This window comes from Hibiscus syriacus, unplaced genomic scaffold (genome assembly GCF_006381635.1).
Source record: "Hibiscus syriacus cultivar Baekdansim isolate YM2019G1 unplaced genomic scaffold, ASM638163v2 tig00111402_pilon, whole genome shotgun sequence".
Lineage (NCBI taxonomy): Eukaryota > Viridiplantae > Streptophyta > Magnoliopsida > Malvales > Malvaceae > Hibiscus > Hibiscus syriacus.
In genome coordinates this window covers 3,501,123-3,519,909 of record NW_024063082.1, presented here as the reverse complement: position 1 = coordinate 3,519,909, position 18,787 = coordinate 3,501,123, and the positions used below count along the sequence as shown (strand labels likewise).

The window sequence follows — 18,787 nt, the reverse complement described above, 5'->3', positions numbered from 1 at the left end:
TAAGGTATTTGTATTTTGATCACTATGATTAAAAATAATTATTGGAGTCATTATTATTAAGAAAATAATAAACATTTTCATTATTTTTATTAATTATATTTATTATTTTTAGGCTTAATACAAAAATAAGTGCCTAAACTTTGCATCGAAAATCATTTTAGTGGCTAAATAAATTTTTGTTAAAAATATGTGTCGACCATTAAATTTGACCATTAAGTGACACGTAACACGTTATAGTAATTTTAAGAATTTATTAAAAATTTTAAAAAATAAAAATATTTTTATAAAAAAAACCCAACACCTACAGCCCACGTGCCCCCACCCCCTTCTCTTTTCCCCCTTCCTCTACCCCTTTCCCCTTCTATGGACGTTGGTCGGCCATTCGTGATCGTCACCGTCACCTTCATTGGCACCGGTGTTGACTTCCAATCAAACTCCTTTGGCCTTTCATCGTAAAGTGTCGCCGTTTGCCGTAGAGAAGAGTTCAAAGGTCCGTCGAATTTTAAGATCTCATCACTTATTTTCATCGATTCCGGTTGATCCCGGCATCCATAAGTCACACCGCCATCACCATTTGAACTACTGTGCAATTTCGATCAAAACTCAAATGTTCGGCGACTATGGTGGCCGAAGATGATCGACGACGGTTAATAATGGGTTGAAATGAGATATTTTAGTTTTTTAGAGTTTTTTATAATTTCATTAAAAATTTGGGGTTTTTTATAAATAAATTAAGTTTTTAAATAATATTTTTATTATTAATAAATTTAAAAATATAAGAATAGACACCTAAAAGTGTAACTGAGAAAAAGTTAAACGTCACTTTTAGTAAAAATTTCTTTAAGATCTAAAAAGTTTTTTGAGGCATTCTTTAGCACTTATTTTTGTATTAAGCTTTATTTTTAAGGTTTAAATCATATGATATTAATTAAATTTATATTATTGTTTTAGTTGTAATGAATAATTTTATTAAAATTTTATGATTTGTAAAAGATTTTTTTAAATTACAATTTTTAGAAATATTTTCATGATTTTAAAATAAATTATGAATATATATATATATATATATATATATATATATATATTAAAATTATTGTTTAAAAATATTGAAAAAAATGAAAGAATCAAATAACATAATTTATTACTAATAGTTGATTCAAGCGGCAGCTTGATGTCATTTTTAAGCATGTTTCAAGTTCGAGACTTTGTGTATATAGAAAATCTCCTTTAGTAGACTTACTCATCAAAATCAGGTTTGCAACACGGATCGATCCGAATTAATAATACAGAATTTTGAAACCAGAAAAACAATAAAAAATGATGTAATTTATTAATTTAGCTCGTCACATTTATTCTCTCGAGCAAATGCAATGAACAAGATATCTATTTTATAACAAGATCAACTTTAATATTTATTTTATAGTATTTAAAAGTTCGATAGGTAAAATATTATTTTGAGATAGTTTAGTGACTATATTTTAACTTTACCCAATCTGTATATAGTTTTTTAATTGAATTCCTTGTTCTCAATCTCTGCAATCTCCATCTCCGTTCTCCAGCAGCCAGAAAGGTTTGTTTATTTCTTTCTTTCTTTTTCATTTGTTTCTCATTACCTTTTTCTTCTCTACCATTTTCTTTCCAAATTTTAAGCTTAGTAATTCGATGGGCTATTCAAAGTCTCCACCTTTAAGCTTCTGTTCCAATTTCTTTAAGATTTTCGATCTCTTCTTTGATATAAGAAGTTATATATGCAATAAAGGTGATGAATCTATTAATGGGTAATTATTTTTAATGTATAAAATTAATTAATTTACTTGGAAAATGTTATTTTCAAGTATCGAGCTTTGCTTTCCCAAACTGGGTTATTTTATTTTTAGTAGTACCCGATTTTAAAACTATGTATGCAATGTTATGGAACTCTTTGCTTCATGGTATTTGTTTTCTTTTCTTCATCAATTATTCTTTTTCAATGGCTTACCGACTGTGCGTTCTTGCTGAAATATTGAAAATATAATCAAGTGAAACCAGAAATTTACATTTTCAGTTTACCATACGCCACTGGATATTAAACAAGTTATTTATGTGAAATGCTTTTAAGAAATTTCCATTTTCTGAAGCTCAGTGCTCCGTTTTTATTGCACTTTGGTCCGGTGTTGGTGAATTGTTGCATGAATTCTCTTTCTTTTCACCTAGAGGACTAGGTCTGAAGAAGCAACGATTGCAAAATCAAGGATTAGCGCGATTGAACTTCAAATGATTAATTTTTATTTATGTTTTTATGTTAATGTGTGATGAGAGTGAGCTTCTTTACCATGGCTTGGTTCATCTTGAGTTGCTTCCTTTTCGATCCGGTGAATGTGGTCAGTATTTTCTGTTTCTTCTTTCTTATAGTACATAAAATTTGGAATTGCAGCATAATTTTCCCTTGTTTCCTCAGTCGATTTTAGAGTATCGAGGAGGGAATGGAGGTTACTGGACTGTAATTTCTACCACAAATGTTCTGGACTATACAACTGCTCCTCAAACATGGAAGTAGATCACAGAACATTCTCTGTTCCCTTAGGACCCTAACCTCGGGAAATTCTCTCCGAATTGCTTCTCTTTCCACCACTGCTGTTTCAAAAGATGACTACTTTGCAGCTATCCACCACATTTCTAACATTGTTCGTCGTGAAATGCATCCGGAGCGCACTCTCAACTGCATGAACCTTTCTGTGAATTCAGAACTTGTCTTCCGTGTACTTCGTTCCTGCTCCAACTCCCCTACAGAATCACTTTGCTTCTTCTCGTGGGCCCGTTCCCACTATACTGCCACCTCAGTTGAATTTGAGGAGCCCATCAAGATCTTGATTCGCCATAGAAAGTATGAATCCATGTGGAAAACCATTCAACAAATGCAAAAGCAGCAGCTTACCCTTTCTTGTGATACCCTCTCTTTTATCATTGAAGAGTATGGGAGGAACGGCCTCGCAGACCAGGCTGTGGAAGTTTTCAACAGAAGCACTAATTTAGGTTGCAAACAAACCGTAAGTGTTTACAATTCATTGCTCTTTGCGCTTTGTGAGGTGAAGATGTTCCATGGAGCATATGCATTAATCCGGAGGATGATCAGGAAAGGTGAGGTACCAGATAAGAGGACATATGCAATCCTGGTGAACGGTTGGTGCTCTGCAGGGAAGATGAAAGAGGCGCAAGACTTCTTGGAGGACATGAGCAAGAAGGGGCTTAATCCTCCAGTTCGAGGTCGAGATTTGTTAATTGAAGGTTTGTTGAATGCAGGTTATCTTGAATCAGCCAAGAAAATGGTGAGGAGAATGACTAAGGAAGGGTTTGTGCCTGACGTTGCAACATTTAATTCATTGGCGGAAACAATTTGTAAAACCGAGGAGGTTGATTTCTGCATCGATATGTATCACAGTGTTTGTAAATTGGGGTTGTCCGATATTACTTACAAAATCTGATACCTGCAGCTTCGAAAGTAGGTCGGATTGACGAGGCTTTTAGACTTCTAAATAATTCGATTGAACAAGGTTATAGACCATTCCCTAGTTTGTATGCACCTATAATCAAAGGGTTGTGTAGGAAAGGGCAGTTTGATGACGCATTTAGCTTTTTCGGCGAGATGAAGATCAAGGGTCATTCTCCGAACAGACCGGTCTATACAATGCTGATAACAATGTGCGGGCGTGGTGGCAGAGTTGTAGAGGCAGCAAATTATTTGGTGGGGACGACTGAGCTGGGTTTAGCACCGATTTCAAGGCGCTTCGATATGGTCACTGATGGTTTAAAGAATTGTGGGAAGCATGATTTGGCTAAGAGAATAGAGCAGTTGGAGGTTTCCCTGAGACGTGTTTGATGCTGCAATTGAGAATTGAAGATTGTAACAAATCCCGTTGTCACGATACTTGACAGCTGAGTGTTGCTACTAATTTCTAAAAGGTCAGTTCCTGTTTCGGGATTCATTTACTTGTAATTTATCTTCAGTAAATCCTTATTTAGCTGAGTTTTACCACACACACGTCTCACTGAGAATTGCTTCCTTCATCCTGTCACTGGTGTTTCATCATTTGAGCTTCAATCAGTTTACTTGATGAAGCCCTTTGAAGAACAATTGTGCCAAATCCTTCTTGCCTAGCAGTGCGTAGGAGCTTAGAGCAGGGTATCACAAGCGTTTATTTGTTGGATTAAATGCTTCAGGAATGTAAATGGTAGTGCAATGTTCATGGAGTGATTGGAATTAACGATTGATGTTATTCGTTGCAATTCCCGTGAAACTCAAGAACTGAACCATTGATAAGTTAGTATTGCTATGAATGTAACAGTCAAACTCCAAGGGGAACGTGTCAAGGAAATGATCTGCTCGCTGGAACGTTTCTCAAATAAGTTGATCTTTTTCTCAATGATCGTATCTAATTTTACTCCATCATGAAACCATCAATGATCTTATCTACTTTTGATACTGGATAATATATGTTCTTTTTAATAAGGGTAAACCATACGCATACTACCTTATGTTTTTGGTCTGATCGATTTTGGTCACCGGTTAAAAGAAAAAGAGTGATTTTAGTCCTTTACGTTATCAGTTCATTCGGTTTAAATCCTTCCGCCCTTAACTTTCGATAATTCATTAACGAAAATCTTAAATGACAATTAAAAAATAAAACAAAAGTCACATCACTTAGATCCTTCAACTTTCGAGTTTTTGGCATCAACACCTGTTGCGTTCTTGACACTTTCAAGTTCAATACTCGGACGTGAAAACCCATGGTTGTGGTAGCGTTCTTCCATATCAGGGGAAACATCGTCAAGAAGATCATCGGATATCATGCTGATAAAACTTTCGCTCTCTTTCAGCACGGGCAGCTTTTAAACCTTCAGAACGTATTATTTTTTGGACAACGAAATGTAATAGTGTGGTCTTGCCATCTACTCCTTTAACATCCGATAACTCCAAAAGCGCCACCATGGTATGTTCCATCGTTCATGCAATTTCCAGTTCTAACAACAGTTCCTAAGAGCTTGACTAATAGACGGCTGTCTCTTAGATCCTTGCAAGCAACCTGCCGAAAGGCATCTTCCATTCACATTTATTAACTATCTAAAAATGCATTTGCAATGTATGGCATAAATTGTATTGAATCATGCAAGTCTTGCAATTTAAAATCTAATGATCAACATCTAATGTTTGGTAGGACAGAAACCTCCTCATTAAGAGAACACATAAAAAGCATCACTTCCATTTGTTTAAAAGCAAACGAGATGCCAGGAATTTGTTTTAGGAATTGCATCACTTCGGCATTCAGTAAGCCCACTTCTTACTATCATCTTCTTTCAATCATGAATTATGAATGCTTTAGTTTCTATTAGATATAATACATTCATCTGGAAATGAGCCATCCGCCTTTCTTATCCTTTCCCAAGGAGAATGAAGGTTCATAAACTAGTATTTCCCAACAGTATTGCTCTTAAGATTTCTTGGCATCTTTTAGCACAAATTAAGTTGGAAGTGAAATTAAATAGTGCATGGGAGTTGTAAGGTTTTGGTCTTGATTGCATGAGTAAAAATTTATAGAGAAACGTTTATTATCCTTGCAGATAAGGGAGAAAAATATGAAAGCACTGGAGCAGTGAGATCCTGCAATCTCACAAGCAAAGAGATGGCAACGAATGATTTCCCGTCTACCAAAGCTCATCAACATGATTCACTATTTTTTCCAGTCCATAAATCGCTCGGTTATTACAAAAGAGGTGCTTATGCACAAACTAACCGTTATGCGAGGAAATTTTGTGTTCTGATGATGATGTTGGTGCCATCTTCAATAACGTCTGAAGGAGTTCTACAGGGACGTCGTTTCCTGATGTTGAAAGAACAGAATAGAAAATCTTTATTGGACATAATAACCACTGAGATCATAATTTTATATAGGATGGAGGATATCACCTTCCCGAAGTGCGTCGCATACATATTCAGCGTCACATTCAAGGCCCGCAGAAGGATTGCTAGATTTTGTGATTTCTTGGGGTCAATTGGTTGAACAAACAGAGGTGCTTACCGGTATTCTTTTTCTTCTCAGCGGTCGAATACCCGAAAAGAGTTTGAATCAGATCCTCATTGAACCTGCAAAGGCAGCATCTAGTAACCCATACGGATGTGTCAGCATTAATAAAGTTCAAAGGAAGAATCTAATGAAAATTAGAATTAAACCCAACTCAACTAAAAACGTGATACGGAACACTACTCTAAACTGCATCTAAATATCTTTTCTAGAAAGAAATTGTATCTCCGAACCCCACGTGAACCTAGGCCTAAAGGAAAATTAGTGTTGCAAATATTAAAGTTGATTTGATCTTGGTTTTCGATTGTTATGTTGCAGTGAAAATCCATCTTTACTGCATCTTTCTGGTTTTGATTTCAATGGACAAGTCGCATACAACACTTTTCCCCTGTGCAGAATATTCAAGGAAACAGCGATTTTTCTGCTTCATAATTGTCGTCTTCATCCGATATTCAAAATGCACGCAAATAAACACAGTAATCCCTAGTCTTAGCCACTTGCTTTAAACATCTTCAAGGCAATGCAAAGGTTTGATGCATCTATGCATAAAACATTTCAACCCCATATCCGAATAATAACACTAAACAATCTTCCTTCCTAAATTAGGAATCTTTTCTCTTCTATATTCTCTTGATTCTTATTTACAAATCCCTGTTTGTTCCTATCTATCATAAGGAAATCAACGTCATTTTCAGCGACTTTGAAGTGCTGTGGCTGTTGCCCCGAGCAATACAGATTCCACATTTTGAAGTATGCTCTCTCCAGATTTTGCACCTGCCAAGTTTTTCCTTTTATAAGTTAAAACAATTTCTTAAGCATTTCTCGTGAAAACAATAACAGCTACGTTAGTACGTAAGGATTTACCCAGCGTGCTGTGTCAAAAAGCGGGCAAGTCATACGAGCTTCCTTGAGCTTTTTGGTGAGAGCATAGAGTTTTGGTCTATTTAATGCCAATTCAACCGCCCTTTCTTCGTATTCCTTCATACTGTGGAGGTGGAGGAAATTACACAACAGAATGTTGCATAAAAGTAAACTAAAAGAACTTGACTCGACCAAGAAGTTGAGGACGATCAAACTTAATATGGCTGCACAGAAAACGATACATCTCCAATTCAATGTTATACTCTTACCTGTTTACAATCATCTCCTCCCCCAAACCAGTAGCTAGACAAAGTGATCCAGCAACCCTTGTAGCCATTTTCTCGAGAGGCAGAGTCACCATGGGCAAACCAGCCCATAATACATCTGTCCCGGTAGTATGTGCATTGCATAAAGGCCTATACAGAATAATGAGGCAACGATCATAACTGAACTTGGATCAAACCAATACTATTACAGACAGACAGACAGACAGAAAGAAGCACAGGAAGAATATTTACGTGTCAAGACAAAGATCAGCTAAAGCACTGCGTCTGATATGTTCTTGTTTCATGGCCACATCAGTGAAAATAATTTGGTCCGGCTGTACCCCTTGTGCGGCAGCATCTGAAAATTAAGATCAAAATCACCAATGAAAACAACAAAATACTCTGAAAGCTGCATTCTTATAAGAAAAACATGAAAAATTAGAATCTACATGCTCGCAGTCTCATTTCTCCGGCAGCTGGAAATCTCAGGAGCCAGAGTGCGCTATTTGGTACACGCTTGAGAATATTACACCTGCAAGTTAAAATAAGTATAAAAGAGAGGTGTGATGGAAAGAATATAGGATTTTACGCCCATTTCAAGATCATCCTCGTATTACCAAGTGTTGAAGATTTCAGGATCCATTTTATACAATTGGTTGAAGCAAGCAAAAATGAACTTATCTTCTGGAAGACCATAATCAGATCGCTTGTGCCGAAAAGTTGGATCCAACACGTCACGATTTTTCTGCAAACAGTGAAGAGTTATAAAATTAGGCCTTTAATGTCTAGCACATCATAGGAGTTCACTGACAATGAATAGATTCTATCTTGTCACACTGTTTAAAATACTGACCTGCTTATAATCGTTCACAAAGTAGCAATGAGGGAGATGAACAAGCTTCTCAGAATAAATGTGTGAATAGCGCAAAGGCGAAACAAACTGAAAGCAGACAAATATGAAGTTAGACAGAGCAGAATCATTGAAGATTTAAGTAAAGCACCGATTCCTACCTCATCAGTGACCAAGTAATCAATGTAATCTGCCCCAGTAGTCCCAGGGAATCCCATATATGAAACCTGTATAGGTGCAGGCTGCATAGCAAAAATTTCATTCCTCGCACCCTGTATCGTTGAGCAGGGCAATTATTTCATGTTAGAGTTTAAAAATTTATGAGGTTGATAATTCAGAAATGTAAAACTAAAAAGACTAATAGCACCATACATTACATAATTCAGGCACCAGTAAAAAAATTCAAGTAATAAACTCAGATCGGATTTTTATTGTCATATCACAGCAGTCAATAAAGCACACCTCCGGGAATAAAATTAGGTTCCTCAAAGGATGAAAATTTTGATCAATATATACCTTGGTATAGCCATTCAGGTTTATAAGGATCTGTATTCCATCCTCATTAATCATTTTGGCAATTACATCTGATGACATTGCAGAGACATCTATAAAATGCTCTGCTTCAGACTGGATACGCTGTCTCCATTCAGTGCCATCATTTTGACTCAAGGCATAGCAAAATACCTGCAAAATACCATGTTATCATGTTCAATCATGTCCCAAGTGTTATATCACAATATGATTAAAAAAGGGGGGGAGGGGGAAGAAAACCTCAACGTTCTCTCTGCTGTGCATGCCAAATACTGATCCCATGAGGTGTGACAAGGGGTGGTTGCCAAAATCACCGCTGACATAACCAACCTTTAGTCTCCCATTTCCACCATTGCCCCTAATACGAATCGGTGCAGGATGATTGAAAGGAGGAAGACCAAAACGAGATGCAATCATGGAGCAATGAGCAGCATATTTACGGCTGCAAGAAAAGGGAGGAAATGTTAACAAAGAAATGCAGGTCGCTATAGAGTAAATTACATACAGTACTATGAAAATAAATTTATACCTTATATCAAGGGCAAGCATTGGATCAATAGGATATGCTATGGCATGGAAAGGTTGAACACTAGGAAGAACTGACATCTGAGACAACAGAATTATTGCAGTTAAGCGCATTGAAAAAGGAAATACTGAGGTATTTGAGCTAGTCTTAAAGTACATGGATATCAATACTCACCTTAATCTGCCTTCGGATAATGCCCTCAACTTCAGTAAACATTTTATCACGATCCTCCCAGTTGCACACACACTGGAAACATAAAATTAAATGAGATTAGTTCATCCAAATTCAGTATGGTGCTCTACAAAAGGCCATCTCAACCATTTACTTTGAAGTAAGATCAGGTTCCGAGGAATACTCTTGCAAAATAACCAATGAAGAAAGCTATTTAAATCTAAGCCATGATTCATCATCACCATTAGAATTGGTAGAAGTATACAGCATGAATATTATCACCCAGAAAAGATTAATGCCTTGAACAAAACTGGCATGTCATGAAATCACTCGTACTGCCACATAAAAATGATATATAAAAAAAATTAGCTGACCCTTATTCCCATATATAATGGGGCAAGGGGGTGGTAGGATAGTAGGCTGCCCCCAACGTCAGGTTGAGAGCAGCTTCCGTGGGAGACCTCCGAATTATGAATTGCCCTCCGTGAAACTCGATCCCACGACCACAAGGTTAAGAGCCTTGAGCTCTACCAACTGAGCTGGACAGGCAATTCATAAAAATGATATATAGTACATGTAAATATAGCTCTTTTCCTAGATTTAACTCGATGGTGATACCTGCAACGTATGCAGGAGATTACAAGTAGCTTCAGGGAAATCTTGTCTAAGAAGCAGTGCCTGCTTATAGCTTTTGATGGCAGCCTCCACATGTCCACTGTTTTACAAGTAAACCCAAATCAAAATCACATCATAGAAAGGCATTTTCCATGCCCAAGAGAACAAATCTTGCATGCAATAAAAAAAATTAGGCTGACAAGAGCAGTATGCATCAGATTTGTTTTTCCTCATTATGGATAAAACATCAACCCCAATACCACATCCTAAAAAAATCTCTTATCAAGGAATGTGAACATTAAAAAGAAATGACTGGAAACGAAGAAAATTACCTATCTTTATAAGCGGAAGCCAGATTTGCATGGGCTTCTGCCATATTTGGACGAATATTAATAGCACGAATATAATCTTCAATTGCTTCAGTCACTCTACCAATCTCCTTGTAAGTGTTACCCCTATTTACTAGTCCATCAGCTGCCAAGGGATCAATCCGCAAAACCTCATTGTAACAAGATATAGCTTCCACATAGTTTCCCTACAAAAGAATTGATACTAATTAGATGATAGAGGCAAAGAAAAAGGCACTTGCTAACTTAATTTTAGTATCAAAGTTGATAACAGAAAATCAAACACCAAAGATCAACCTGTTGCTTATAGATTACAGCAAGGTTGTTGAATGGAGCAGACAGCCCTGTTGTGACAGCCAACGTAGCCTTGTAATAAGCAGCAGCAGCAGCAACCCTGTTCCTGCAAAGTTAAAAAGACCTTCTAAGAGATCCATTCACTAAGCTGTATTTTAGTAATCGACATATCAAGAATTTGAGGATAGCATACCATTCCATATATATGTTCCCAAGGTTGGTAAGTGCTTGCGGATGATTAGGTTGCAAAGTAAGACATTGCTTCACCCAGCAATAGAAAATTTTAAGTTGAAAAGATCAATAACAATAATTAGAAAAAACAAAACCTAAATGACCAGGAAAAAACCTACGTTATAGCATTGAATTGCCTCATCAACACGACCCACATCTTTCAAAGCATTTCCCTTCAAGAAAATAATTAATAGCAAATTCACGTTAGCATACTTTAAAAGACAAGGCAAGAAGCAAACTACAATGTTTACAATCTGTCAAAATTTGGGAAACCAACCAAATTATTGTAAGCCTCCAAAAATCTTTGATCACAAGAAATAGCTTGTTTATAATGGAGGATAGCCAGATCTAGTTGACCTCGCTCATAGTATGTACTTGCCAGATTTCCTACACCAAAGTCATATAACTTATACTTCAACAACATTATTTAACTTGACTTTTAAAGGTGTACTAAAAAAATCCAAACAGGTCTAAGCACAAAAATAAGCAGCCATGCAACAGTTAAAAGAAACTAAAAATCAGAAGATAAAATAAAGCACAAAAGAAATGTTCAAAGAAATTTTTCATCCTTGATCAAAGAAACTATATATATACACGTAGTAGGCACTTACCCAAAGCAATTGGATTATTTGGCCGAGTCTGAACAGCACGCTGATAACAAACAATAGCCTCTTGAGGCATCCCCAAAGCCTGGAAAGACGAGAGATATCTTGTTTTTCTCCAATACAAGAATGGTCCATGCACTAGCGGAAACAAAACATTATCAGGACAAGGCAAGTTGGCTTACCTTATAAATATTCCCAAGATTTAGATAGGCATCAGGGAATGTGGGTTTAAGTTTAACTGCTTCCTGCAAATTCAAATTTGCATATTAGATCAGTACTGCATCAGAGAAAATAGTTTTTTGTACTAACCAGATTTTTTTTTGTTTGGGGGGGCAGGGGGTGGATAGTAGATCATATCTCATGGAAAATTATTAAAGCAGCAGCGCATGAAACATTGGTCGTGCCATCTTTTACAATCAGAAAGATAAAAATTACATAATTTTTACAAGAAAAAAACAACAAAAGAAAAAATGATGGAAACAAGATTCTGCATACCTTGTAATACTGAAGGGCTCGATTTAAGTCCCCCGAATCCATGAACAGACCCGCAAGATTTGACCATGCAATAGAAAAAGTAGGCTGTATCCGTAGAGCCTCAAGATAGCAACTGTATGCCTGCAAAAAATGTTAGTTCTGACAATTTCGATCTCTGAAGAGTAATAATAAGAACAACCATCATCTGAGCCCCGGCCTGTGGATAACAAGTTGATATCTGTATTGAACTGTGATATCGAGACACAGTTCCACACATGAATTACCTCGATCAGTAACTTACCAGATATAGACACTACAAAAATCTAAAAATATGGGAAGGATGTTTTCCCCTCACAATCTGTTCGTGAAGGATGGTAAGAGGCTAGGCCAGGTTAATCAGCAATGAGCATACACACTCAAAACAGGAAAAAGATTAGACCACTTCCACCAAAAGATGGAACGGAATGAGGTCCACCCAAATCCTAATTGAAGAGTTCAACATGGTAATGCAAAAGACATGAATTATATCAGTTAACAATTTAACATAACTGAACCCAAGAATTTCACATCCCCGGCTACTATTGGTAGGCAATCAAAAAGTAGAAGCATTTCATTTCTTGACACTTACTTCTTGAACCAGCCCTTGAGCCTTCATCAGATTTCCAAGATTACTATGAGCGTCAACCTGTAAAGCAATTAAAAGATGTCAAACAACGGGACCAAAAAAAAATTGAAATGTTGAAATTCATATTGAACTATAAGTTTAAAACATCTAACTGGATTCTATTAAGTCATAAAAACACTAAAATTATACCAAAAGAGGATTTAATTGCAGTGCTTGACGGCAACACTGTGCAGCCTCGTTAAATCTTCCTTTTCGCATGTAAGCACTTGCTAAATTTGACCATGCATCAGCAAAGTTTGGTCGAAGCTGCAGCAATACAAGTTTAAACAAAGATTAATAATCTCATAAAATATTTGGCTGGCAAAAAAGGAAGACAATACTTTACCAACAAAACAGAAGTTTATTACAATATACAAACCTCAATTGCAATCATATAGTACCGAATGGCAACATCAATATCACCTTTTTCCTACATAATAGGGGGGGAATACACCTCCATCAGTTTCTTCAAAAAAAAATCCTTATTTAAAAAAAATTAACTTCAAAAGATTAACATTAATAAGTACCTTCCAAGCATTTGCCATGTTTCCATAACACTCTGCAAAACGAGGCTCAATTCTAAGGGATTCTTCATTTTTGGCGATGCAAATATCATAATTATGTAACTGCAAACATATACAAAAAGATTTATATAAAATTATAAAACAACGTCCCTATAAAAGGAAGACAAAAAAGGCAATCTTTTAACCTGATAATAAATAGCACCCAAAAGAAGCAGATTATCAGTACGAAGCGGGTTTTGATTATAAATAGCATTGCTATGTTCCAATGCCTGTTTGTAGTTTCCAGATTTATACATTTGATGAGCTAGAGCCAAGTGCATATCTTCATCAACTGCATCAAAAGCAAATCATTGGCCACATCAGAGATTAAAATAAGATATTACACATTTACAATTTTACAGTATTTAATAAATTCTACAGACAGGTATGAGGTTTTTAAATTATTTCAATTTTGAAGGCAACAAATCATAACCATGATAAAATTAAAAAAAAAAACCCTAAAAGGCTAAAATTTATGGATCGACAGAATTTTAACAAAACAAAAAGTCAGATCTAACTGAAAAATATGGTTTTTTTTAGAAATCCAGTAAGAAACTTGATGATCAAACTCCAAATTGTAAAAATTAACAGCTATAATCTAATATAGTAATATTTTCTCGCGTCCAATTTTTTCATGAAAAAAATAAATATTTAACCTCCAAAATTAGGAAACAACAATAATATAAAAAATATTGATATTAAAACTTAAAAGAATAAGCAACGAACCTTCATGTGAATCATGCCCACTACGAGGCACGATACCGAGCGAAGAAGACGGCTCCTGCTTCACCGCATACACGGCAGATTTCCCGGCAGCCACCGACGAAGCATCGGAGTTATCATCAGCTCGATCAACAACTCCAACGCCATACGGTGGGGCCCTAGAGATCCCAACTCCGTTTTGCAACGACAACATCTCCGATCTCCCTCAGTATAATACAATCATCAAAAAATAGGAAAACAAAAAGTTCCAATACTTATCAGATCAAAGGCCTAGAAGTGAAACGCGACGGAGAAGATGTGCACTCGATTAAACGTCACCGTTTCCCTAATCGAGCTTTTCTTCTTCCTTTTTTTCGTTTTCTATATTTTTTCAGCTAATTTTGCGAGACCATTCGTCGAGTAGATTTATATATTGAAGAGAGGAGAAATCTGAACCGTTGATTTGTCCGTGTAGGGATGAGATGGAGCCGTTTGGTGCGTAGGGGGAACAAAAAAGAAGTTTCTGCTAGTTACTGACACGTATCTAGTTTGAATGTTTGATGATCTGTTTTTGATACTAAACTGGTAAGCTTCTTTACGGTATTGGCCCTATAAAAAAATAAAAGAGAGTAATTTTTACCCGGTAAAAAATTAATAATATAAAAGTGCTTTATATTTGCATATGAAATAAAAATAAAAAATAAAATTTTACTCACATACATTGCCAAACAGAATAGGAAAATTTCTAGTAAAAACATTCTGTTGTGAGCAAATACGAAAACCATGTCGTCATGTCGTTATTAGGCATTATTAGTTTCACAGTTTTTAAGAAGTGTAAAACATTTTGTGTTTATAAGAATTAATATAATTATTTTAAGTATGTTTGGAGCTCCATTAATTAATTAAATTTAAATATAATTATTTATCGTTATATTAATGAATTATGTTTGGATAATGATTATAATTAATAAATTTTACTGAACTAAATGATTGAAATATCGATTATATTATTTAATTTTAAAAATTGTAATATAATTACGCGTACAATTAATTAACGAGTTTTTGAATCTTTTTATTTAATTTTTTAATTAACTTGATCACATTAAATTATGTGTAAGTATACTTTCTACAAATTATGTATACATAAATTGTAATTCTTTATAATTACAAGGTCGTATAATTACAATTGATCTCAGTAATTAAGAAATTAATTGTTAACTTTTAAAGTCTTAACTTCAAGCACCGTAAATATTAAAAGTATGAGCGTTCAACGTTAAATAATTAAAGTATTCGAACATATATTACTTTGTATTTATCTTAGATTTTTTATTAAAAAAAACTAATTTATTTGGACTCAGATAACATGAAAGAAGGACTTTTAATTACTTTTCACAATCAAGAATATATTCTAACTATCGAAATTTGGATTTAGATTTAGTGAATTATTTTCAATAAAAAAAACAATATTAATACTAATATACGAATGGTATCATTTTTAATTTAAAATTAAGATAGATGAATTTAACCAATTCCTAAAATCTTAAAAAAATGTTATAACATGTTATATAATTTTAAGTAAGTAGAAAGAATATTTATGTTTTCATGATCTTCAAAGTTTATGCGTCTAAACTTATGCAAAGATGGCTTCGGCTGGTGGTTTTCTAAAGAAAATAGCATGATTGAAAGTACTTAGAACAAATATTATTTTGTAACGCTTTTCTCTTAATAAAAAATGATATTTTAATATAAAATACAATCTAAATATTATTTAGATTAAATGAATTTTGTCAAAAAAATTATTTACTGGAATATCTTGTGTAATATTAGCTTTTCATATTATTTACCATAACCATTATGCCACAACAATTAAATGAATTGAAAACGATCTATTGGGGAAAATAAATTTTAAAAATTTTGAGACATATTTTCAATGGATAAAGATAGAGATTTGAATCATAATATTATGATTTTATATTTTACTCTATAGAACCTTTACAATAATATATCATATGCTGAAAATTGTTGAGTGATGAATGAGAAATTAATGGTCGAGTGATGAATTATAAATTAATGGTCAAAGTAAATTCCTTGTGTTTTGTGAGAGTTTGAGAAAGTTGTTATGGTCTAGTATTTTGTGACGACTTTGTTTCAGGTTAAATAGTGTTATGATTTTGTTTATTTATCAGTAATGGTCTGTTTTTGTATCTATCTGGTCAAGTGATTCATTAGTTTTCCCTTCACGTAGGTATCTTTGTCTTTAATTTCTATTATTAACAAAATTCAATTGTTGAGCGGAAAAAAAAATTAATTATGTCAAGAAAAATGAAAAATTTATATCTCACATCAATGGGTTAGCAAGTGTAAGATATGTTTATATATATGAACCATTTTGAGAGTTATAGTATATGCAAGACAAGACTTTGTCTTGCGCACAAGTACAACTATGTGAATTGTTGTAAATTGGTCCCTAGTTTGGGTGTACTCTCATGATATGGGCGATACATGTTATATCTTAAGAGATAATGGACCGCACTGTAAAAATAAATGCATCTATTTTGTTGTTGTTGTTATTATTATTATTATTTTGGTATGTTCAATTTAATAGTATTCTTCTTATTATTATTGTTTTATTTCTCATATTTATCAATCATCTAATACATTTATCTTTATCGAATATGAACCTTTACTTTGTCTTATTGAAGCATATTATTAAAAGATATTATTTTTTATTCACAATGTTGATATCCATTGATAATCACTACTATCTGTTTATGAATTGTGGCTGATTAACTTTAAAAATTGTATCATTTCGATGGATTACCATTGCTGAAACACTAACTAAATATTGTTTGCATGCATAGACACACGGATTCAGAGCTCTCAAGGATTTATTAGACTATTCAAAAAAAATCCACGTCATGTATCTCCCCTGCATATATTTCAACTAGTATAAAAGAAGAGAAATGAACCCTTTATGTTTCGGGTATAATTGTGCAAACTTCTCGAGGCTGGTAAAGTTTCGGGTGATGGTCATGAGATTCGACCACGTAACTCGGATCCTGCATAGATTTGTGTTTATTATTATATTTACTTAAGATTTTTCAAAGTAATAATCCATGGTAGCTTCCATGAAATCTTGCATCTCACTTGATAAGCCATGTGAAGTTACACCCATTATCATGCTACTTATCCCCATGACTTTCAGCTCTTTAATTGCCTGTAAAATACATAGTATTACTGTATCTGTATAGTTAAACAAAATTAAATTCTAAATCTCAAGGAAAAACAACAGTCTATTTAATTAGTGAAATCACTTAATAAATTCTAATTTTAGAGAATGGATCATTCATATCTAGGAAGTGAATGAGGTGGGTAGCTATCGTTTGACAGTTTTATCTTTCTACTACTTTCATACAAGACATAACCCTTTTTCATATGATATGGGTCATATTTAAGTAGAAGAAAAATTATGATTATTCTTTTTATCTCGTCTTGATTTCGGTTTTAAATTGAGCAAATCTGATTGGATTTTACTTTTTCACATTGGTTATATGATATTTAAAAGGATGAATTAATTTTAGAAGCAACGTTTATTATTGCGATTATACCAATTCAAAATTACTTAAAATATACACTAATAAAATAATTAAATGGTTTTTATAATTAAAAATTAAATCACTTAAAATTACTATTTTGTTTTATAATTTTAAGATTTTAAAATTAAAGTTAAGTAAGTCAAGTGAATCTTGAGGATGTTATAATCCATATAAAAAATTAAAGAAAAAGTAACTATTTTTAGATATAACTAAAATAATCCACAAATAATTCAAAGGATTATACAATTTCAAAATTTAGTATTCATATTATTTATTTAACATTCAAAATCGTGTCACATATAAATATAATTAAACTAATAAATTAAAACAACATTAAGGAAATTATATATAATTTCAAAACATATTGCTTATAAACCCTATCTTCTATAGAAAATTAATGCAATTAATCTGAACTCTAAATTAATAATCAATATAATACATTGAACTTTAAAAACTTTTATATTCTGAAATTAGTAAATAACTTAATGATAAAAGGAAGTGACGTTCTCCATAGAATGTTTCAGGTTCGAGCAGAATTGTATCTAAAGAGTATGTGAGCGTTGTTAATAATTAAAAAAGATAATGGATGAATACTACCTTTCGCTCATCCAAACTATTAGAAAATCTTTTATGTTCTAATTTCATCAAACACATTATATACGACAATTGGGTGGAGTGATTAATTTGTTTTGTGGGATTTTTCAGGAGATTTGAATAAATTTAATTTTTTATTTTCTTAATCAATAGTTTGCAACACATATTATAAACGAAAACTAAATAAGAAATTAAAATGAGAATGGAAATATAATATTAGTGATTCGTTTAGCAAGTATGAGCGATGCGATTGTTTGTGTATGGTGGTAATTTTTTGCAGTAAATAACAACTTTCTTTCCACGGAAAGATTCCTTCGTGTCCTGGCAGCTAAGCTAACCTGTATCATTATTTTTTTATATAAAGACTAAACCAACGACCATTTGTTAATGCTGTGTACTTGGCCAACTCTTCTTTTATTTTATTCAGTCCCGCATCCTCTTTCGAATCCATGGCGACAACATCAACACCAGAATCAGATTCGTCTTCTGATTTAAGCATCACAGTCGAAAGCAACCCTACCGATGCTCGACTATCTGAGCTGGGTATTCAATCATGGCCAAAGTAGGCGTACAAATCAAAAGTCATATGTTTTGTAACTGTTAAAAGTTTTTTTAATGATTATGATTTTGTGGGTTTGTTTTTATGGTAGATGAGATGTCCTCCTGAGAAATATATGTTGAAATTTTGTTATTTGATGAGAGGGAAAGTGAAAGTTTATCCAAAAGGATCATATGTAGAATTTGAGACATGTGATCTTGTTATTATCACTCAAAGTCTTACTTGTACTTGGGATGTATCTATCGCCATTGATAAACACTATACATTTACTTCTTCTTCTTC

General features: G+C 33.8%; 1 protein-coding gene and 1 pseudogene across 1 annotated transcript; one reads left to right on the top strand and one right to left on the bottom strand.

Annotated features, from left to right (window-relative positions):
* The first annotated feature begins 2,389 nt into the window (after positions 1-2,389).
* On the top strand, positions 2,390-4,301 carry LOC120161754 (annotated as a pseudogene).
* A 2,065-nt stretch (positions 4,302-6,366) lies between these two features.
* LOC120161753 (probable UDP-N-acetylglucosamine--peptide N-acetylglucosaminyltransferase SEC) lies at positions 6,367-14,177 on the bottom strand. The gene is made up of 27 exons (XM_039171966.1): positions 13,781-14,177; positions 13,201-13,346; positions 13,019-13,117; positions 12,871-12,921; positions 12,642-12,758; positions 12,456-12,512; positions 11,849-11,968; positions 11,536-11,598; positions 11,360-11,438; positions 11,026-11,135; positions 10,868-10,921; positions 10,711-10,778; positions 10,521-10,623; positions 10,209-10,411; positions 9,880-9,976; positions 9,265-9,336; positions 9,094-9,170; positions 8,805-9,006; positions 8,550-8,717; positions 8,195-8,305; positions 8,037-8,123; positions 7,801-7,928; positions 7,633-7,715; positions 7,436-7,541; positions 7,187-7,333; positions 6,921-7,041; positions 6,367-6,830 (listed from the first exon to the last, which is right to left on the bottom strand). The coding sequence occupies exons 1-27, from the start codon at positions 13,968-13,970 to the stop codon at positions 6,654-6,656; spliced, it is 3,036 nt and encodes a 1,011-aa protein (XP_039027897.1). The 5' UTR covers positions 13,971-14,177; the 3' UTR covers positions 6,367-6,653.
* Positions 14,178-18,787: the final 4,610 nt, after the last annotated feature.